This window comes from Parasteatoda tepidariorum, chromosome 11 (assembly GCF_982258835.1).
Source record: "Parasteatoda tepidariorum strain Cologne lab strain chromosome 11, Ptep-v5.0, whole genome shotgun sequence".
NCBI classification, from domain to species: Eukaryota; Metazoa; Arthropoda; class Arachnida; order Araneae; family Theridiidae; genus Parasteatoda; species Parasteatoda tepidariorum.
Genome location: NC_141765.1, coordinates 18122980 through 18148154, shown reverse-complemented (window position 1 = coordinate 18148154; position 25175 = coordinate 18122980). Strand labels below are relative to the sequence as shown.

Genomic DNA, 25175 nt, shown 5'->3' with positions numbered 1-25175 from the left:
TCGATTCTCGCATATCATTATGTTTGGCATTTATGAGTCAAAAATAGATCCCTTCCTTAGATATTTTAATCAAACCTTTCATAATTTGTATTTTAATCAAAGCAAGAAAAAAGGAAGAAAAAGAAGAAGTTTTAAAAAAACAATGACATAACGCTAGAAATAGTGCGCTGTGTTTCATTTATTTATAGCTCTAATTTATAGGAAAGTTTCAAATTGGTGATATTTCATGTCTATGGAAATTTCTTATCGTTTATTGGGAAGATATTAAATTTACGAGAGTTTTGAAAGAATTTAAAAGAAAGTGTAAGTACATTTTTAAAATTTAAAAGTAGCGGCAAAGTATTACATTTGCTCGCATTAAGATCAAGACATTTTTATAAGGACAGTTAAAAAAAATGAGTAAACTCTGCATTTGTTTTGGAATTGAAATTGTAAAGATTCAATGTTAAAAATGTAATCATTAGTCGACCGAGTGCCCTAAAGAAAAGTGGAGTCTTCCACATTTTAACGAACTGTTAAATCTGCTGATGAATCATTTGCAGTCCTCTGAGCTATTCCAAGACATTGATAAACTTCCGTAGGCGATATCATCCTCTTGGCGTCCGCCAAGGCACATCCCAGCCCAGGAGGAAGGAAAACTTCATCCCAAATGATCCTTGGATCGTAAAAAAAGAAGCTTTGGAAATATTCTGTGCTGTATTATGAACCAATAATTTCAAATACGGAACAAATGAAACAAAGTAACGGATTTATGCAAGAATCCATGGCGACTGAAGAAGTGGATGTTCCACTTATAAGCAATGAAAAAATGGAAATAAATAATATTTCTTCAGCGGGGGCTGAAGAATTTTCTTTGGCCCCTATCAAATCTAAGAGTGTGCCGTTGTTTAAGTTAACGTGAGTATATTTTTAGATTTTCGTTCCTTGAAAACTCTCAGACACAATGCAATTAATGTTTCCCAAAGTTTTTGTTTTCTCTAAACATATTTGTTTTGTAAATTATTCTATTTTCATGCACGGGAGCAATACTTTTACCGTGTTTTTAAAAATATTTCACTGAGAATATGTCAAAATATAAATAAATAAATAAAATCTTCTACTGGAGCTTTAAATAAAATGTTTTATTTTTTATTTGAGCCACTTAAAAGTTTTTAAATATGTTGCTTGGAACCTCAAATTGTTTACAAAAAGGTTACACATTTTCATTTAAGTACTTCGTAATTTTCTTTAAAGTTATAATTTTTATTTTAAAAACTATTTTGTACGTTGAATGTAACTTTTGAGCTTTAAAACAAAATCTGAATAAATATCAAAATGTTAAAACTAATAAGTTATGGAAAGCTTTAAGTTAATTTCAAACACTTATTGTATAATTATTTGATTTTTATCATTTCCATTTATTTTAAGTTTTTTATGTTTGCAATGAAAAAGAAATAAAAATACCCATTATTTACCAGCTCCTTACAATGTCTTTTAGAAAGCATTGAACTCTGAAACCAATCTAAGGGAGAGATTGTTGGTCAACGTTTTGCATGCTGGATCAAAAAAGTCCTAACTATAGAACAGGCGCTTGTGAAGAAAGGTAATTCAAAACCAGAGAAAAGGAATGCTGAGCACAGGCGGAGGTATTCTACACGACAACGCTCACTCACGCGTCTTTTGTCAAACCATCGCTATTTTACAACTATATAAATGGAAAATCACCACCCACCCGCTCTATAGTCAGGACTTGGCACCCAGTTACTTCCAAGTTGAAATAACATTTGACCGAAAGGCGATTCGATTTCAACAATGAATTGAAAAGTAAGGTTCGGTGCATTATCAAAGACATGGTAGGGAACTGGTATGACATGAGCATAAAATAATTGTCACATTATCTACAAAAATGTATCAAGTTAAGCTGTGATTTTATAGAAAAATAGACTAATGTTTAAGGTCTAAAATAATGGAAATATTTTTCTTAATTTTTTTTGTTTGTTTTTCAGTTTAAAAAAAAAACTACAGCCTCTTCTTAGTTTTATTCCTACCCCTTATCTGCATTAATGCATTTTTCTATTGTAATATTAATCCATTATTAATTATTATACTACAGTCTTCCGCTGATACAATGCCAAAGGTATGTATTGCCGTAATGTTAAAAAGAAACCCTGCCAACACAAAATGTACCATTTATTTTTAATACAAAATTATTTTGTGAATTCAATATGTTCTTAAAAAATGTTTCTTAATTTAAAAATTAGATATTTCGAAGTGTTAACTTTGCAATGTTAACGCTTCGAAGTGTTAGCGTATAAAGGTGAAATATGCATTCAGTTATAAGTCGGACTTAGTTCAGAAGTGCAAAATTTAATTCTAATAATTCACTTTATTTCTATTTGGCCTTTATTTTGGAGCTGATTATTTCTAAGCCGTATAAATGCATGGAAACACAAGATTTTTTGCATCATAGCTGTGTGATTTTCTGCATCATAACAGGCCGGCATAGCCTGGCTGGTTGGTCAATGGGCCCATGTCCAAGAGTTCGTGGGTTCGATCCCAGCCGGCCGAAGACTCCCCATTTAGTAAATGGTGACTGATACACGTTAAATCTGCTGAGTCGCAAAGTCCTCCATGCTCCTATAACAAATCAAAACCTCTGGGGGTACTGATCCAGGAGATTCCTTGTCTTCTGAATTGGTTCAAAATTACAAGGCTACGGAGTTGAACATTAGTAGTCATAAACCCAAGATTGGGTCGGCTGTTCAACGACGGTTATAAAAAAAAAGATGGGATAACATCTTAAAAAACAACGATCCATTAAATAAATAAATAAATAAAACTCATCGAGAAATATTAATGATGAACAGATAAGATTTGACGCGTGCAGTGTTTTTAATTTAATTAATCGATTTAAATTCTTGGCAGTAATGTGAAACCTGTGTCTATCAAAAAAAAAAAGTATCCATTAAGTTTAATCTAAGTTGATATATAAGTTGATTTATAAAGTTAAATACTGCAATCTACTGCTTTTTTTTATTTATTTTATTTTTTTAAAAATTACTGTTGCTTGATTTCCAAAATATTTTTCCTAGATATATTTTAGTGGATACGGATGATGTATTGATAATAAATATATTTCATAATTCTTATTTATTTTACCGAATCGCCTTTCACATTTTGATACCAGTAAAAGGATTTTTGCGAAAAGAAATACACTAAAACATAATTGAACTATAAATTAAAAACCTAATTTGTATTAAAATTGCTGGGAGAGGGACGCATCGAAGTTGGAAGTATCTGATTTTATTCATACCGTAAAATGCAAATTTTATTTGGTAAGAAATAAAAGCATAAAAATTTGCAAAATTGGATTAAATTGAATTAAGGAACCATATTGATAAAAAGATGATTTAATCACGTATTTATTAATAAAATAATATTTAAAAATATAACCTGCATTCTAATGAACATACAAGATTTTTAATGTAATTTTTTTAAAGCAAAATTAGTTTTTTTTTCAATAGTTTTTTTATTTTTTTCGATTTTTAGAATATGATTTTAACTTATTTTGGCTTTAAGCTTGTATATTTTATAAGTCCTGTTGCAACACGCAACTGCCTACAGAGATAGCTAAAAGAGATTTATCTTTTTCTTTTTACTTATATTTTTTATTTTTTGAAGCCTAGTAAACGATTCTCGTAAGAATCCTCGGTAAACAATAGGCTGAATGCAACGAGAATTAAAGTTTATACCTAAATTATTTATATTTTCAATTTTAAATATTACTGACTTTGGAAGCAGGAAAAATATATTTTTCAAATAAAAACAAATTTTTTTATTACTCTTGAATGTTAATAACATGAAGATGTTTTTAAATCTATAAAAAAAGAATTTTTTTTCCAAATGTAAAAACAGATGTGTATATAAAAAATATTACGTACAGTGCTTAAAAATAGGGAATTCTCTAAATAACTTCTGATCTAATGATTGGATTATCACTTACTAAAATTTGTTAATTTCATGCAAAAATGGTTTTTAATAATAATTTATTAACAAGAATAGTAAAATTTTAAGTTGTAAGTTTTAAATATTTTTGCATCTATTTAAAGAAAGTGATTTTAAATTATAAAATGTTAAATTAGAACGAAATCGGTTGAATACTTCTTGAAAAATCAAATTTTAAATGTACGATTGTATTGTAAAATTTGTATTTCGCCCTTGAAAATTGTTTTTTAAGTTGTAAAAATGTGTATACCTTACAATTCAAAATGTTTGCTATAATTAAATTAAAAACAAAATTAATAAATAATTATTGGAAATAGTTTTTTGATACACCAATTTTATAATTGTGCAAAAAAGAAAAAAAAAACTTTTCTATTCGCTTAAAAAAGTCCTCGAGATATGGTGAAGTGTGCAAAAAATTAACAATAATGGGTCCAAACTTTTGACCTTTCTCCTGATTAAACTATTGGGACCATATTTTCCAGATTGGGCTACCCTATCAATTTAAATTATAAAAATCTGAGTCCGTAAGAAAAAAGAGTATGCTTATTCAGAGAAGTATGGTTTTGCGTTTAAAGTCATGACTTTAAAATATCATTTCTCATTAATCACACTAATTTATTAGCATATTTAAAGTTAGGTCCACGAACCATTAAGATTGAGTCTTAGAACGAGAAAGTCTGATCTTTAGAACAAAAGCTTTCTACTCACCTTTTTTTTACTTACTGTGCATGTTTCTAAGAAATTTTATTTTTCATAGTTCTGTTATTCCTGTTTTAATTGACTGATATTTGTTTCATCACATTCTATTATATTTTTAACTTCTTACCTTTTTTTTACATAACTTGTTTTACCAAGTCATAATATTAGCATGCTAATGCTATCTTCAAGGTAAATGTTGCTTTAATAATTTAATAATTTGTTTCGTAATTTTAGAAAAAGTCATATACGCAGAAAGTTCTATTTTTAAAAAAATATCTTAATTACGAAAAAAGGAGATTAACATAAAAATAGCAAGATCTATACTTGACTTTTATTTATTTATTTATTATTATTATTTTTTTTTAGATAAAGCTAGTTAAAATAGCAACATAGGGTCGAAATATATAAATATATTTTTTATTTATTTTTATTAATGAATTAAGTATTAATGAACACTTAGTGATTTATTAAACAGTTACTTGACAAAATTATGCTTGAAAAGTGTTCAATATTGCTGTAATATTATATCATTTTTAGAATCCTTTAATGTTTTTCAGTGATCTTGCTAGCAGCCCTATTCAACTGTTTAGTGAAAAATCCCCAATTCTTAGTAAGGACACAGACTTTTAAAATCGGATCGACATTGAAACATAATATTGATTTTTTGAACCATAATTCGCTACACATTCGTCGCAATGTTAAAAAGGTGTTGAAATGAACAATGCTTCCATTCAATTTAAACCAATTCTATTATGTAATCAAGTTCACGAAGTACTATAATAAGGTCCAACTTAGCTTCATATTAATGTTGTGTCGAATTTGAATGATATGATGGATCAACGTGCAAGGGTTCTAATAATACTTCAAAAAGGTAAACATGATATTTATTTTATATGAACTGAATTCATGAATTGTCTTTGCAGTTTCATAGTATTCAAAAACATTAAAGAAATATGGAACTTCTGAATATAATGTAATACCAAATTTCAAAAATTTTTTTACCTGTACTATTGAAAATTTTGGAGTGTTTTGAACCGTTGCATCGCTCAAACTTGTTTCAATCTTAATATAGGGCTAAGTAAAACTACATAGTATTTCTTAAACCTGATTACATTTTAATACGTTTTAACTTGAATCGATATTAAATCAACTCGAATTTACCATCTTATTAATGAGTTGGTAATTTAAACCAGTTTTTACAACCATAATTATGGTTTATAACTACGGTTTAATTATTTACCATCTCATCGAATAGTGGGAAATTAAATACTGATTTTTGTAACCATATCACCATAATTATGGTTTATAATAACGGTTTAATTTACCATCTCATAAATAAGTCAGTAAATTAAACCGTAATCATATTTAATAACCATATAACCATAAATTATGTTCCAAGCAACATAATTTAATAACCGCGTAACATAATTATGGTTAGAGGGACTTTAAAACGTATTATGTTTATGTATCGAAATTTTAGTTTAACGTTAAACTGATTGTAATCCCACACATTGTAAAAAATTTTGGACCAAATTACTGTAAAAAGTGCTAGCACTCTCAGTGCAGCATCCGTAAAATCCATTTTACCCTAAAATAATCCATTTTTACCGTCAAATTTTATACCGTAAATTTCGCAGTGATATTTATTTAATTACAGTAATTGAGTGACTTACAGTACATATTATTGTAAGAATCACGGTATAAAATTTTACGTTATAAAATTTCACAGTAAATATTACGGTGTAAAATTGTATGGTATAAAATTTCACACAACTAAAATCTACTGAACCGTAATTTTATAGTAATATTTATTTAATTACAATGATTCAGTGATCAACATTTACTGTACAGTTGATTTTTTATTCCGTGAAATTTTACAAAAAAAAGTACTGGCACCCGGAGTGCCGGTACTTTTTACCGTAATTAAATACTGAATTTTTTACAGTGTATTATCACTATATCTAATCCATTATAATTGCAATCATTGAAAAAAAATGTGTATTATTTAAAAACATATTTTACGAAGCGTATCTTAATTTTTTTTTTCTATTATTGTCTTTAGTTATTGATCAGAACTTCAAATATAGATTTTGACTAAAAAAGAAATTATAAAATATGTGTAACATTTTTGAGCATATTAAAATGCGCGAAAACTCCTTCGATACTCCAGACCATAGAATTTTAATTGTTGTATAAAATTAATTTAAATAACCCATCAAAATCTTTAGAAAAAAACTTGCGCCATATTCTATTGTCAGTAAAAGGTGGTTAGATTTCTGTAATGTTAAATTCTGTTCGATATTTTTGTTAAAATATTACAGTTGAAATTCGTTGCAACTTTAATAAGGTGCCAACTTGAAGCGATTCAGCAAATTTGCCCCAATTTATGATTCGAGGTACCAATACTGCTGTTCCGTGTTGAACTGAATTTTCGAGAGTGTTCAAATTATATTTTTTTTACAAACTATTTCAGTCGTCTTCAATCTTGTCCCGTTTACAATAAGTACATCTATAACAATCATTTACTTTTCTTTTCTCTTTCTTCGTAAAAGATCTTATAAATATTTAACATAGCTTCATGCTTCGTTGTTATTCATCTCCACTGAAAGTCTGAAACATTTTTTGACGATAGAATTTTGCTGTGTAGACAAAACTAATCTTGTTTTTATTTATGCTCCATTGTATCCACTTCGGATGAGTATAAAATCTTTGGCTAGCGCTAAGACTTCAAATTCTATTTATATTCTTTACGTAAATATTTTTATAGCATTTGATATTAATATAATTTAAAATGATTTAAAATGCACATCATTTAATACATATATTTATATCTTTGCCCATATTATTTGAATCATAAATTTTTATTGCCTACAAAGCAGCATCTAGCAATTTCACAAAAATACCTTTCTTAAATTTTTACACCGGATAGTTTCGAAACTTTCTACGTACTTGTTTTACTACCTTTTTCTTCTCTTAAAAAGTTTTGGATAAGGTTAAAGTGGTTAAATGTCGAATTAAAAGCTGTATTGGAATTAACAACTGTTTTTTTTTCTTTTTTTAATCTTAGTTTTTAATAGTTATGAACTAGTTTTTAATAGTTATGTTCGGTTTACGAAATTACACTAATGGCAACGTTTTAGTAAAAGAATAAAAAAAATTCTAATCATTCATGCAGGTTAGTAAGTGATAGTCAGCTAGGGGCGTAGCCTCTAATTAAAGAAAAATGGTTTTCTTATAAATTTTCTGGAGAAGTTACGGATTTTTATTGCAACGCCTAGTTCAGAGAAAACTATTAGTAGAGGAAATGTGAGATCTATCGTCCGATCATGAACAATACATCTTATCTTGTTTAAATTTCTAATTTATTTTGGAGTCATTAAATTATAAAGTTATGTTTTCTAAAGAGAGAATATCAATCCACTCCAATATCTTAATTTATTCGCTGCTCTGTGGGTTAACAGTCCCGAAGCGGGCTAGTTAGGTTAAAAGGAAGCTATTTGGAGGGGAAAAAATATTCAAGCAGTTACGAGGATTGATGAGCAATAATGAGCACTGGTTATAGCCTGTAATATAATTAAAATAAACTACTAAAAAATATAAGTATGAAAAATGAGGTATTAAACAAGAATAAGGGGAAAAGAGTGATGCGAGCTCAAGCATTGAAGTGGATTGACTCTACTAGGGTTGGTGAGCGATTGAAAGCAAGAGGGTGGAGCACCCTAGTATCTTAAAAAAGAAATTGAACATCAATACGGAAGGTAATGAAAACTGTACTATGTAAGAGTTCATTTCTATTTTAAAAATTGTTATAAATCTCAAATCTTTGTTTCTTTAGATATATTTTTTAAAAGCCTGTATATAAGAAGTAAATAAGATTCATAACACTGAAATTGGCTCAAATTGATATTTACTTGTTCATTGGAGTTGAAACATTTTAAAGGATTTATCTAAGCATTTCTTAACTTCGTATGCAAAAAAAAAAGAAGAAGAAAACCTTGGATAGTGAAAGCTGAAACGATCTATCTTTATATTTTATAGTGCAATGCCTTTCGGTAATAATCCCATCCATACGGATAAATAACTTTTGCCCCCTTTTTGCACTCTGAAACATGTTTTACGAGATCATGTATAACAGTTTTAGCTATGATAATAATGGATTAAAAGTCAGTAATACAAAATGACGTAACGAAAACGGTTATTTCATTCTTAAGCATCGCATGTCTTAATTCACCTCATAACTTTTTTTAAAATATTTTTTTTTGTAAAAGCTAATGTATAAAAACAAATAAAATTTAAATGTTTCCAAAATTTAAAATTTAAACAAACTTAACGTGCTTAACAACAACTAAAAAATAAAAATCTATAAGTTAAAATGTATTTTGTATAAATACATTGGAACGTTTTCATACATAATTTACGTATTATTCATGCACTTTATTTTTATAACATTTTATACACTTAAGAAGACTCTACATCACGGGAGAAACTTTTCAACACAAATTCTCTTTCACTTCCATAAGTAATTTAAAATTTAAAGTATCAAAAAAATTGGGTTCAAGCAAACTAAAGAGAAAGCCATGAAGTTTCAAAAACAGAAAAGAAATTTTAACATTATCAAAATGAGCACAAATTATGAAAGGATAACTTAGGATTACGCAATGGGGAAGTTCTCTTTCAATAATTTGTTTGCATTTTGATGCTGTGAAATTTTTTTTCTTCAGAAATTGAAATTTTATGACTTGCTCTAGCTTTGTATGAACTCTCCTTTTCGATATTTTGAACTAGTTAAGAAGGTGAAACAGAATTTGCAATGAAAAGATTCTCTCATAGGTATAGCGACCTCTTAATACGTAAGAACCAAAAGTTATTGACTTCAAAATTTTTTTATAGCGATTTAATTTTTCTTAATTTAAATTCTTTTACATTTATTGCAAAACATAAACGCTTATTGCAGAATTTTTCATATTATTCAGAATTAAAAAAGATTATTATTAATTGTTCTTTTAATATTTCATTATGTGTTGCTACAAAATAACCCTTATTAATAAATATTTTTTTTTTAATTTAAAAATAATTTGTCAGTAATAAATAAATATAACTATTTGATATTGAAGTTTGTATGACACTGTATTATATTACTGTTTAAGAAAATAGTGAAATGGAAAATTATACGCAGCTTGCAATTTTTTTAAGTTCTGTGCTTAGGCTATTTTATTTTCTGATACTTTAAAAATAATTTGCCAGTAATAAATAAATGTAACTATTTGATATAAAATTTTGCCCGATACTGTATAATTGTTTAAAAAATAATGAAATGGAAAATTATAAACAGTTTTTAATTTGTTAAGTTTTCCTACGGCTGTTTTGTTTTCTAATACTTCAAAAATAATTTTCCAGTGATAAATAAATGTAACTGTTTCCTATAAAATTTTGCCCGATACTGTATTATTACTTTAAAAAATAGTGAAATGGAAAATTATATGCAGTTTTTAATTTTTTAAGTTTTCCTGAAGCAGTTTTGTTTTCTGATACCTTAAAAATAATTTGACAGTAATAAATAAATGTAACTATTTGATATAAAATTTTATCCCATGCTGTATTATGCCTAAAAAATAATGAAATGGAAAATTATACCCAGTTTTTCAATTAGTTAAGTTCTCTTTAAGCTGTTTTGTTTCTTGATTCAACTTTGAAAGTTGCTAAGAGTGAAAAATATTTAAGGATGTGTTTCCAAAAGCGTCCTTAAACTTAAAGGTGGAAGAGAAGGGGATCTTGAAACACGTCGCGTCATTGAAGAATTATTTTTGTCTCACGGGTTTCTTTACTGATGGGAAATTTTAAGGAAGACATTGTAAACTGTTTCTAAATACAAGAGATTTCTTATCGATAAATCTTTTTTCACTTTTTCAGCGCTAAATATCCCTTGTGATAATATCATAAAAGGAAATTTTATACTTTTTCGTGGAAATATTTTACGTTTCAAAAAACTTACTTAATTAAAAAAAAATCCTCTATCATCATTTTTATTGATTGTTAAAGTTGTATTATGTATTAATTGTGTTAAAACTAGAAAACATTGAATATCTTATTTCCCCGATTTTTTCAACCATATTCAAGGAGAGAAAAAAATTCCGTTAAAATTATCGTACTGTATGGTAATGACATTTCGGGTGAGAAACTATTCTGGTTAATAAATAATAAAAACACGATATTTAAAACATTCATTTGGTAATTTTTCCGGTAATATGGTAACGGTGTACTGGAAATTCTGGTTTTCAAAATTATAATTCTCATCACCACACATTTAGCAAAAAGCACACATCTGAAAGATAAATTTAACTGAATAAATTTTAATTATAAGGTATTTAATTAATAAAATATTTTATCTTATTTAAATTATGTTTTATTTTAATTGTATTCTATTTTAATTATGAAGGCAGTTTATTATTTGTTTCTGAGCCTCTGAATAAAAGTTCTAAGAAAATTAATAAATAATATATATTGAAATTAATGGATAACTTGTAAGCAATATTACGGAAAGTAAAAGAAAAAGAATTATAAGGAAAACTAACTTCTGTAAAATATTTCCTATAATGTTAAATTCTTTATATTTAAAATAAGGGAATATTGAAATTTAGTAAACCAATATTATATAGTTCTAACTGTAATGTTGAATTTTTTTTGTCATGTTATTGCGTTCTCTTAAAAATTTTAATCTAATTCTTAACAAAGGATATTATTCTATCAGCATTCTTAGAATAAATAAAATGGCAAAAACAGTTTCATGTGTCATAGGTTATTTGGAAAATCCAGCTCTTTGGAATCTACAGAATTCATTTGTAATGCTTATTGAAATGAACCTTGTAGTTGCATTGCGGAGTGACTGCAGCAGTTTGCAAAAAGCCGGATTTTCCAATTAGCCTACGACGTATAAACATTGTCTCAAAATCTCACTTTCTAATCATGGAGTAATAAGGTACTTGCAAAGTCATGCAAAGATAATGGAGATTTTTTTCAATTATCTTTACCGACATTTTTCTTTTTAAATATAATTTCCATTTAAAATATTGCTTTAATTTTCATGACATAATTTTGTTCTTCAAAATGAGTCGTGGAATTTGTTGCAAAAATAAGGCAAGCTCACTCACCTAACTTGGGTAGTTTCTCTTAAGAACTAATATATGAGTAATGTGATAGAATTTAAATTTTCAATATTTATGTACATTAATTTCTTTAACTGATAATAAAAAATGTTTCATTGCATTTGTAATGTTCAAATAACAATTTCAAACTATGCATCAATGTATTAAACAATCTAAAACGCATAAAAGAGACAAATTATTCAACACCACCGCCAATAATCGCGATGGCATTAGAAGAAAAAAAAAACTTTCTAAATTACGCAGATGATTTTTCTCTTTTTCCGCTAGCCTCTTCCATCTTTTTTTATATTTTATTTTCTATATTTCGTTCATTTATTTGTTTGAAAAATTTCTCCATATCGCAGAAATATGAGAAAATCTAATTTCGCGGAATTTTCTTGCATTCATAAAAAAGGCAAATACAAGAAATAAACTCTTTGTTTTCTTCAAATTTACACAATTTTGGAGCTTTTCACTACTAAATATATTTAATACTTTTTATTAGGTATGTTTTTGAATTAAGGATATGGAGAAGGATTTAAGTTTCCACTCTAATGCTAAAATAAGAAAAAAGCGAAAAAATTTTTCGTCACAAAGTGCGGGAAAATTCAAAACGTATTCCCTAACGTATATTGCATCCATTTGCAGTAGTCAGCTTAACTACTCATTGGCCAACGATTTTATTGTTCTCCAATTTTTAAAAAAAATTTAATTCGTAAAACTCACTGAGGTCATTTTATTTAAAATAAAATGATTTGGAAATTTGTTTTTTTTTAAATGCTCTAACATTTTTTTCACGAATGTCCATTTTAAAGAACAGAAAAGCAAATTGTTTCTTAGAACCTAAAAAGTAAACTACAATTTGATTCGAAGCTATAGTAAATTACATTTCGATACGATTTTAAAGTAAACTACAATTTGATTCAAATCTAAAGTAAACTACAATTTGATTCAAATCTAAAGTAAACTACAATTTGATTCAAATATAAAGTAAACTACAATTTGATTCAAATCTAAAGTAAACTACAATTTGATTCAAATCTAAAGTAAACTACAATTTAATTTGAATACTTTAACTTCTCCCTCATTCTTTTATTATTAAATTATTTCCACTTTTTATTTAATGCATACTTATATCCTTGACATGCACGATTAATTATTTCATAATAGACTAATACTTAAATACAGAAATATTTTATTTCTTATAATTACTACATTAATGGCTTTCTTATCAATTTTCAAATAGAAATTTTATTTTCTCTTATCATAGTAATTTTTCATATAAAAGAAATATGATAAAAGGATATAAACAAAAGTAAATAAACGAATGACAAAATCACTAAATTATGGAGTTCTTACTCTTATCTACAGCAGTAACTAAATGTTTCCTACTAAAGTTAATTAAGGGATCTGCTGAATGCTTTACTATGATGTCACAGCGGAACGTCCTTAAATATTAATCAGCTATGGGTTAGTTCCGTGACACGGAGTCTTACTCCAAATTATTTTGACGAAGCCGTTCGAAAACAGACTAAAAAGTTTAATCGGTTTTCATCGTAAGAGAAGAGTGGAGATGCTCCTTCTTTCACTTTTTGTTACAAATAAACGATTTTGTATAAAATTCAAATGTTTTGAAAACAAACTTCTCATTTTAGTAGAAGTATTTTCCAACGCAGCACCAACAATATTTTTTGACATTTTTTCATCAAAATAAAATTTCATATGAAATATACAACTAGAAATTGAGAATTTAGTGGGTACATTTTAAGTAGACCGATCAAACAGCATTTATTAAGAAGGTTCCCGAAGTTTGAAAGATTGTAAATTGTATTTTATTATTCTTCTAAGATTTTAACTTTTTCTAGAAGCTCAATTTTCCGTTAAACGATAAACTTTTCAAAAGTTGAAGAAATTTGGAGCTGGCTTCAAAAGTTCCGTGTTGCGGAACATGATTTAAGGTTAAATGTGTTAACAAAAGAAATTTTATTCTCTTCCTTAAGTTTGATAATTTTAAAACTTATTGTCGTTTTTAATGTACAGTAAATAAAATTGAGTGCTTTGCTGTTACTTCTACATACTACACTCATCTTGTATGTAGAGTGATTCTAATTAATTCATTCCAATTAATTTAAATTGTATCTCAATATTTAAGCAAATTAATTGCACAGAGCTGAAAAAAATAAACGGACCACACTGAATAACTTTTGATCTAATGATCGGATCTTCGCGTTCTAGGACTCAATAGTAATGGTTCGAAGGAGTGCCCTTAAATATGCTAGTTAATTAGTGCAGACGATATTAAGTTAGGAAATCGGACGCAAAAACGTACTTTCTCTGAATAAGCATACTTTTTCAAAAAAAAAAAAAAACAAATTTGGATTTCTGACCTCCAAAATATAGAGGGTAGCCGCAATCTAGAAATATGATCCCAATGGTTTGATAAGGAGAGCTGTCAAAATTTGAATTTCTTAATGTTAATTTTATTTTTTGCTAATTTAGCCATTTCTCGCGAATTTTTTAAGTGAATAGAAATTTTTCTTTTACAAAATTATAACTATTATTTATAAAAAAGATAATTCCATGCAAAGAATAAATTTTAGTAAATATTTATTATTTTTTTATTATTTTATTTAACAATGGTCGAAAAATTCGGAATTTAAGGTCTACAATGTTTTACACCATTTTAGAGAATGTAATTTTACTTGAAAATAGGTTAATTAAGTGATAAGGTAATCAGGTGACAATAAGGTTAATTAATTATACAAGGGTGAATACGGTGACAAAAGGTTAATTATGCTAGTGTGAATACAGTGATAAAAGATTAGTTAATTATACTTAAGTGATTAAAAATCAATAATGTGTCTTTATTTAAGTATAACTTATGTTTTGTCGACTCACAATTGTGAATAATGCTAAAAATTACGAATTAACCGTGTCCAATATAATTATATATCTCAGCAGTTTGATCGTAATTTTTAAGCTTATATAAATTTAGATGGTTCAATATCTATTAAAAACAACGTTTAAAATCACAAATGGTAAAATTTTTAATGAAACCTATACTCGTTTCGGAGACACAACTTCATGAGTAGGATAAATAGCAGGGATGGTAAAACAGAGGTTACTTCACATTAAAGAAATAAATATACTCATAACAATTAAGCATTAAATCGGCAGTATTAGAAAATCAACAATATAAAGATTTCCAAATGTTTAAAAACTATGGTTTTGCAGCAAGGTCATCAACAATAGAGTTTGTTTTAGATGATGTAGAAACTCTCCCCAAAACCCAGATCGATACATGAAATGCATTTATGAATGATAGGAGGTGAGGAAAAGGCAAACCAATGGCCTTATGTCCAGCAATGTTTCGCGATAGATAAGCGGCAGAGTTTTTGATTCTTGCTGAAGCCTTGATGTTCTTTGAGATAATAAGCAAGTGCTCATTTAGTTCAAGACAATGATCGCGGGTTTGATTCCCGGCCGATGCAGTAATTCTTAAGCCCGGGATAGCCTGGTTGGCAGGGCACTGGGACCATGTCCAAGAGTTCATGGGTTTGATCTCAGCCTGCCGAAGACTCCCCGTGTGACTGATGCACGTTAAATCTGTCAAGTCGCAAAGTCCTCGTCCCGCAGTGGACTGATCGTTAAGACGGAGACACGGTGTGACGGAGACGTTAAGACACGGTTCCCAGCAGATCACCGAAGTCAAGCATCACTGGCTGCGGTCAGTGTGCGGGTGGGTGACCCACTTGGATCAGTCTGCGTAGGGACCGAGAGTGTGCGGTATGGGTCCTCGTTAAACTGTTCTACCGTAAAGTGCTCGACTTCGCGCAGGTCGTCGGGCTACCGAAGCGGGGGTGCCATCCCCTCTGCAGAGGATCAAAATTGTGATGGCATGTCTTCGGATCATCCTCAGGGATGTTTCCCAGACCGTCGCCAATAGCCCATTGTGCAGCTCAAGTGCGACGTATATGAACTACAACTACAACAACAGCAAAGTCCTCCAGGTTCCCACAACAAATCAATGCCTTTGGGGGTAATGCTGATCCAGGAATTTCCTTGTCTTCTGAATAGGTTCAAAATTACAAGGCTGCAGAGTTTGGGCATTAGTAGTGGTATAACTAAAATTGGGTCGGCTGTTCAACGACGGATATAAAATGTTCGCAATCAGAGCCTCGGTGGCTCAGGGGATAGAGCATTCGCCTCCTAATGAGGTGACGCAGGATCGAATCCCAGCGGAGACTGCTTGATATGAATTCTGCTCCCGGCTCGCATCGACCACAATGCTGACGAAAAATATCCTCAGTGGTAGACGGATCATGGGTTAGAATCCTCTTGCCGTCGGGCTTATCGTGGAAGGCTTTCGTGGATATCCTCTCCGTGTAACGTAAATGCGGGTTAGCTCCATCAAAAAGTCCTCCACTAGGACTAATTTGTCCCAATGCTTGATCCAGGAGTTTCCTTGTCTTCTAGGTTGGGTTCAAAATTACAAGGTTATGGAATTGAATATTGTTAGATGAAAACTAAGAATTGAGTCTGCTGTTCAATGTTGGTTATAAAATAAAATATTCGCAATCAGGTTCGATCGTTTAGGTTCAATGCGTAACATGATGCCTAATGGTGGAAAACAGAGGCTTGAAATTTGAATCATTAGCGGCTCCGATCAAAATTAAATTATAAAATATAATTATAAAAAATTCACCTTTGCCATGTGTACTTGTAATAAATGAGTTTCATGTAAATTAATAAATGAGAGTAATAATTTTTTATTTGTGCTATTGGTTCAAAGGATAAAGTTTTAAAAATAAAAATAAGATTATGGATTTGAACTTTTTGGCAGCTCTTTTTACTATACTATTAAATTATGCAATTTCCAGATCGCGTTTATCCCTCCATACTTTAAAATTTGCTAATCCTCTAATCCGTAAAAAACAGGTTATATTTTTTTAAGAAAAGTACGCTTTAATATCCGATTTTTTAACTTAGTACATTAATTAAATAATAACTTAATATATTAAAAATGATATGCGTATTTAATTAGCATACTAATTGCTCTGTAATGACCTACTCTTAATGTTTTATTTCAGAAACCTAGTAAAAAATGTATACACATTATGCGTTACAAATTAATATCTAAACAAAGAAAAAAAACGCTATCGAAATCTGTTGAAATACTAGTGAATAAGGCGCAAGGAAAAAAAAAGCAGTTTGATTGCTTGATGAAACTTAAAATTTGATTAATCATTTTTCAACTCGTCTCTGTTTCCTCCTGCAATTAAACAAGTTTTGGCATTTTTAGTCTAGCTAGACACAGTTGTGATTCGCTAGTTTCTTTTTTCCTCGCTGAAATATTTAATTATGAACATAAATGTTTACACTTTTGAGACTTTTTTTAAGGAAAAATTTTAAAAACATAAATTAAGGGTAGTTATTACGGAACAGCCTGTATTTAAGTATATCTCTCTCGATATATACTTAAATAGTATTTAAGTATATTTTCATAATTTCAATTTTTAAATTATTCTCTAAAAACTTTAATGTTGCCCATTACTTACGGTAAATGAAATCAATCATAATCAATATCAGTACTAAAGAGTGCAAATGTTATCCATATTTGTTTTCTATCTTTTAAAACTAGTTTGATGAAAAAATGTTTTATCTAAAAAACAATATCTCTTTATCTTGGCCTTGAGAATTTTGATTGTTTCCACTTCATTGTTTTGAAGGTCGCTCGATATTGTTTTCGAGGAAAGGGAATATATTTCATTTGATTATTGAAATAATTGGATGATGTAGAAATAATCAATGTAAGAAAAAAAAAATCACATTTTCTCTTCTAACTGTTCACAACTTGAATTCAGCTCCGAGTCAATATAAAATGTTATATTATTTTACGTATTTTTTTCTTTAGTTAGAAATTTTAAACAGAAAATATTTTGAAATATTAATTAAGTATATATAAGTAAACATTATAATTATAGAGATTTATTATTTCATATTTTTTTACCCATTTTAGCTTCTCTTACATTTCGAGAAACATTACAGAGATTTGTAACTTAATAAAATGATATAAAATTATAAGAGTCATGCGTCGAAGATGAGGTTTATAAATCTGCGAAAATCTATGACTTTGTGGTTTTGTGAATAATTTGAAACTATTTTTTTTAAAACTTAGATACATTTGATTCATTCTTTTGAAAATTAAATGGCATAAAATGCTACTACTAACATTAATACTGTTAATCTAAAATTTAGCTGTGAACAAAAAATTTATCTTAAAGATAATAAGCCACCAAAACCATATTTAGTGCACTAACCGTATAGTATACATGACTAAACTGCTATTAAGTTGCACTAAAATGATACTTTTAAAATTATCTTCATGAAGAAAAACTTATTATTTTATACACTATATATACGTAGGTCATGGGACTGTTCATTGGAGCGACACTTAATCAAATATTTTTGAGAAAGAATTTTATGTTAACATATAAAAAGCTCGAACATGGAGAATGAATCGAGATAATATTACGAGGTTTAAATTTCTTATAAAACTTCGATCGGAGAAAAAAAAAATTAAAAAATTACACAGGATATTAAAAAGCTAATAACCAGATTTTAGGCATTTATATTATGACTGGATTTGAGCAAATCTATTGCGCATAAAGTAATTTAAATTGACGAAAAACATCAAAACTTGATTTTTACCTAAAAAATGTAACATGACAAAAATCTCAAACAAGCTCTTTCCATTTACCTCTTTTTAAGACTTGAGGGAATGGAATGCCCAAGGAAAATTCTTCGTCTTGATTCTTCTGAAAAAGTGTACAGAGAGAAAAGAATTCTCGAAAATTACCATACAGGATAGTAATAACATTTCTGGTAAAAAAATAAATAAATAAATTAAAGAAAAACAACATAATTTTAGTCATTAAAACCAAAATATACAGTACTTAAATTATTCAATTGGTAATTTTCTATTAATTTGTTTACGGTTAACCAAAAACCCAGATTTTCAAAATTATAATTCGTACTACCACACATTTAATAAAAAATACAAAATTGAAAAGTAAATTTAATTGAATAAATGGTTTTTATACCATACTGTAAGGTATGACATTTACAAAATCACAATTTCCAAAATTTATAACATATTACAAAACCACTTTTTATTGATTATTTTACTAAAATTATTAAAGTAGTCCGGTAAAAAGTGCCGAGATCATCTTTGTTCCCATAAAGCCAGAAACGCGATAAATTTTACCATATTTTGTTAGTTCTGACCATACTTCTTTTTTCTCAGTGCAACCACTAAAGGGGAAAAACTTATCAAAATAATAGGAAAAATATTAGAACGATATATAATGATAAAAATGTACATCTATATTTTAAATTCATTTTTATTTCAATCATTCTTTTGTAAAATTTCCTTATTTCCAAAGGAATATTCTTAAAAGTAAAAAAGATTGAATTTAAAATTTAATGATAGAAAATTTCATAATTAAATTTGTTTGAAAATCATATTTCCTTCTCAGTAAAAAAATTTCGCTTAAGCAGCATTTGCTTACTAAAAAAAGTTCAATTCCCTAATAAAAATAATACTGGCTATCTATTCTCAGATTTCAAGTTTTAAGACTATTGGACACCCCCATTTAACTTGCCTTGAACTGCTTCCCCCATCGCTCCATCTCTGCACTTTACTGATAAAGCCTTTTAAAAATATCCAGGCATCCAGGAAGTAAGGGGATTGGGGGTCGTCTACAGATGGAGTCACACTTATGAGTGCGTGAAATAGGCAGTATGTGACAAAGGAGTAGTAAAAAGTTAGTCAACACTTATTTTAGTTCAAGTAAAAACATTAAAAATCAGCTAATTAAATACTTTTATATTTTTGTGTATTTATTTTTATTGTTTTTATTTTACGTTCATTTTTAAAAATATCTATTTTACTTCGGACGATTTTGTTTTATAATCGCATTGGTTTTTATTTTGTATCGTTATACTTTAAAGTTTTAAAATTAAATTTGGAATATTATCTGTAACGCACTGCTTTTTCTGAATTGCAAATGGGTATTTAAATAATTAAGTAGGACATGTGAAATGAGGGTGGCGGATGTAAGGGTTATGACGAAATGTGACACTTTGTGACAAAATGGGGAGGAGTTAAAATTATTGAAAAACAACATTTTAATGAAGCTACGTGGAAGATTCAATAACATTCGTACAAGTAGCTGTCATGCAACAGTTCTTTATGCGACATTCTGTTATGCAATATTCTTTTATATGATAAAGCATTAAAAATATTTTACTTTTTGACTGCTCTCTTGCCTATATACTTTCGAGGACATATTTTCCAGATTGATCCTACACTGTTAGAACTTCCTCGTAAAAAATGGTTAAATAACAATCTATTTAAATGTTATTTTACCATACTCAAACAAAACAGTCGAATAGCCATAAATAAGATGGTATTCAAACTGTTAACTGTGAGAAAAACCGAACTTTTTTCACCTAATACGGTTAAACAACAAGAATTTTATTGCACTAACTAGGCCCACCTAATGAAGCCACTTAGTTCCTTGCAGCTGGGTACATATTATAACCGAGAGGGTTAATCTGTCAGATCTCATATCAAACAGAATGGGGGTTCGAGTCTCTGCGTTAGGGGACAATTTGGCACTTCAATATACAGTTACTACCCAAAAAGCACGTTATCTTACGACAACCTTGTGTCGGAATTTTCTTCGTATTGTCTCAAAAATGTTTGTACTAAAAACCTTTTTTCAATAAAGCAAAAATATTGCAGTTTCAAACCTTTCATACTAAAAGGATTAAAAATTTTCTTTTAAAGCTTTTTTAAAAAGAAATTGTCACTTAGGTAAAATGGTCACTTAGGTCCATAATGACGTTTAAGCTGACGTTACACTAAGAATAGGATCAAATTGCTTTGTCCATTATAATTTCATGACAAGGAGAATTTTAACTGAGCAGACAAAATGTTGCGAAAAGAAACCTTATAATTACCTCGATTTAAGATTATTTTCACCTTAAGACAACCTCGATTTAAGGTTTTTATACAGAAGGTTGTTTTTCAAGGTTTTGGATTAGGGTAATGTGCGTAGAGTAGAGCAGATTGTGATAGATCTCGTTTTAAGATTAGAAGGTTTACACGTAAACCGCATAAAAAACCTTTTTAGGTTTACATTAAAGGGTTTTTGCTGAGGGAAAATAAACCTTATTTTGCTATCTGGGTAGAACGTCTGAATAAACAGTCATATTAAGTTACATTTGTAAATAATATTAAAAACTATTTCTTAAAAATGAAAAAGTTGTTATTTAGTTTTACAATTCACAGATATGTTTTCATTTATTATACGTTTGCGCGTGAAGTACCAAATTTTCCCCTTTCGTCTATTTTTGGTATTTAAGGTATCCGATTACTTCTTTTTGCACGAGAATCGACCAAATTATAGGTTTTCAGTTTTTTGCATTTTATTATACTTTCAGCTTTTAGCTCTCTAAATCTGTTTAAATTTTGTCTCTAGCTTTAGTAGAACCAAAGTTACGAAACGTCTCATATAAAATAATTAAACTGGAAGTTTACATTCCTGCAACAGGAAGTTGTTCATTTTACCCAGTTTCACTTTGATATTACGTATTTTTGATTATATTTCACTTTAAAGAGATTTTTTTATTACTTTTTTGAAATGGCAGCTTATTTTTTCGATATTTGTTTTTAGTCTATCAATGAATAATCAATCAATCACATCCTTGTTTATCCTTTATACGCTTCGCTCTAACTTCACTCTTTGATTTATAAATACTATTTTATTAAATTTGTTATTATTTTGTTTTGTTATTGATAATTTTTATTCTGTTATACTTAGTTTCTGTTTCATTATATTTAGCTTTTAGCTGACTTAAAATTAGTAATGGGGAAATAAATTGGCCAGATAGTAATTACATGAAGGTGGTAGTTTCACGGCAATCGAAATTAGTTTCGAAAATCGAAATTCCTCGAAAATGAAGTATATTACTTTATGATGTTGATTCCGAAAAGGAAGATTTTGCCCATAGCAGAATAATTGATATGTCCATTCTTACATTGGTATCGAACAAGTTAACATGTCTTAAATGCTTTAATAGGACTTTATTTTCAAAAAACAATTCTAAATATGGGTTGTTCTCTCACTTTATTTTGGAGTGTCATAATTGTGAATTTGGCACCGCATATGTTGAGGAGGAACGCGTTTTTTTCCTTTTTTTTTTTACATTACAGTATAGTAGATATTATGATGGGGCTCTAAATAGCTTACGTTATTTTATGTGTGCCCCATATTTGCCCAACACAAAAACAAAATAAAAGGATTATTGCATGATTGTTTTTAAATATCAATTGTTTAATTAAAAATTTTATTTTCTTTCAGGGCCTTATATAAAAGCCGGTTGAAGAGCTGTATATTCCTGCACATTATTTTTTGCTTCGTGTTGTTGGCAAAGTTATCGGAGGACATTTTGGATAGCATGGATGTTTTTATTCTTCAGCTGGAAGAACTCTATATCCCTAAACCTTTATTTTTTGAATATATTTACGCAGCAAGCTCAATTTTATCAATTTTTGCGCTCAGGGCATTAGCTCATAATTTGGGATCTCTCAAAGCTTACGCTGCTGCAGTTGTTGTGTTTAGTATCTGTCCTCTACTGATAGGCTTAATTTATTTTTTTTACGATGTGCTAGAATACACTGATAAAAAGGACGAAGCTGAAATTGAAAAATATAATGGAATCCCCCTATGCTTGATATATTACGGTTATATATTGATTGCTCTTCAAATCCATTTCTTTTCTTTATATTTTACAGCAAAGCTTTTAAAAATTTGGAAGACCAAAATGAAAAAATATTGATGAAATTCTTATTTCCATGAATGTCTTTGTACCATTGTTTTATCTAAATCTGACACATATTGTGTTATTGTTATGTGTCATTTATTGTGGTATAATATAATTTAAGAATATATATTTTTATATTCATCTAAACACTATGAGCTGATATCAAGTAAAGGTAAAAATTTTAAGCCTCTCACTTTTATCTAAATTAAAAAAAGTTTAAATTTATAAGCTTTTAATATTATCGCGTTATTTACTTATTTTTACTGTGGAATGTTAAAGTATTTTAGTTGAATATAATGCGTAATTGTAATTTTATTAAATGAATTCAAAACAATGATTTTTAAATTGCTTTTTCTTAAAATGATATGTTGTATATTAATCTTAAATGAAATGAAATTAACTAGAATATTTTTACACAAATAATACTTGAAAACGTTTTGATAATTTTGAAAAACTTTAAAAAAAATTTAAAATATAGAAGTATGAAATAAAATGTAAAAAAGAAAAAAATGTTATATTATTTGGAATTCTAAATAAATTAAAAACCATTTTTACATTCATATTTACTAAAAATTTCCTAAGAGCAAATAAAAATGTTTATTTAAAATAATTTATTTGGAAAAACTATTTCTGTAAGCTTTTAAAGCAAATTTTGTATAGGCCTTAGAATAGGGCTCTAGGCACTTTTGTGTTAAATTAAAAATAGCATTGAGAAAATACTGTGGAAAATAAAATTAAAAATATTATGTTTCCAAAATAAATTAATTTTGGAAAACAATTACAAATTCGTGTAAACGAAAATTTTAAAAAACTCGAAGAAAATGATATGTAATTCACTATACTAGATAAAAGTAACTCTGGTTCTTATATGATAAATATGAGGTTTTAAACATATTTTATGTAATTTGCATTGATTAACTGAAATGTAAGTGTTTTTGCTAAGTAATATATTTTTATATAATTGCTGTATAAGAAAAAAGAAGCTCTTCATGAAAGTGTATTAAAATACTGGAATTCATTTTCCGTGTTTATAAATTTTACTTGTTATCTATATCTGAAATAAAAAATCATCTTATGAAAGTAATGTATCAGCTTAAAGTTTATGAAATTCACTAATAAATGTATATTTTTGCATTGCAATCTGAATGACGTTCACTCTGATATTTTGCATGAAAATGAATACTAAATAGTTTAATTAGTGAAAAATTTCTGGAAGAGGCCTTGCTTTGTTTAGGTATGTAGGTCACCCGCTGAAGTCTATACGCGCCCTTTTAACTTCCGATCAGCCTCAGCTATGTTCATCAAAGTGGTTTTGAAGTACAATGAAGTAGCTATGCACTACAGGTCTAGAACCCTACCTCAAGATACCTCTATTTTCGATGTTTCAAGCGAGAACCTAAAAAGTGAGTTTTTCGCGAGTAAATAAGTTTTACCCCTCAGGTTCTAATTGCCTCTTCGAATTAACTACAGCGTGAGCGGTTCATCACGCAGTTGAAAATTGGGAATAAATAGATGTGCGTTCAAAAGAAACATTCTCACCAAATGCGATTGCCGCACCATCGATCGCCGTAGCGAAAAAATGGGAGAACTTGATTGAAAAGATTTTCGCTAGAAAATAAATATCACCAATCAGGTTTTCATATTCCCTAGACATAAATCGGAAGTGCAGTATCCGTGTTCGGCAAGAATGCTCCTAAAGGGTTCTTTTCGTGGCATTACTGTTCACAAGTTGTTTAGTCGTGCTAAATCTATGATCCACTTCAACATTGTAGTTCATAATGAATTATTCCATAACTCTTCGTAAGACTACTTTGATTCTTATCTTTGATCTCTCGTCCTTCGGAGATTGGAATGTCCCCTACAGTGCCAATCGGTTTTCAACTAAATACTACTGCTGTAGTCTCATCAAGTAATGAATAGTTTGAGGTTAAGAGGGTGGTTACAGACTTTAACGGGCATTTTGTATTTATTTTTCATACTATGCTTCCATTCATTTACATTATTTTTCTGTTTTACTCTTACAGCTAATTTGTCTTTTCAGGACAAATTAGTTATTAGTTTAGTCTTATTTCCAAAGTCTAATTTGTCTTGTCTTATTTTCAAAGAAAAGATTAGATTATTCCAATAACCTTTATCACGCTCTTTTTTAAATCTTAATTTACGTTGAATAAAACAATTTCCTATCATTCTTTGGAATCACTTTTTTTTAAAATATCTAAAATCCTCTTGGAACAAATAAATTATCTGTAAACATCCTGCTCTTAAAATGGTGTGTAGTTCACTATAATTTTGTTGCATTTTAAAAGTACTTGATAGTTTCTTAGTTATTATGTTTAAGAATTGCCAACCATCATGTGATGAATATCTGATTCCTGTATTGACTTCGGACAACCATTTGTAAAAAGTGACATCCTTGTACGTTTGAAACAAATTGTAAATAAAATTTTTGAAAACAAA

The 25175-nt window shown here is 28.6% G+C and overlaps 1 protein-coding gene across 1 annotated transcript; it reads left to right on the top strand.

The window, feature by feature from the left end:
- The first annotated feature begins 596 nt into the window (after positions 1-596).
- Positions 597-25175, top strand: LOC107451038 (protein jagunal). Its single transcript, XM_016067010.5, has 2 exons — positions 597-897; positions 22256-25175. Exons 1-2 carry the CDS (start codon positions 731-733, stop codon positions 22731-22733), a joined length of 645 nt encoding a protein of 214 aa, XP_015922496.1. The 5' UTR covers positions 597-730; the 3' UTR covers positions 22734-25175.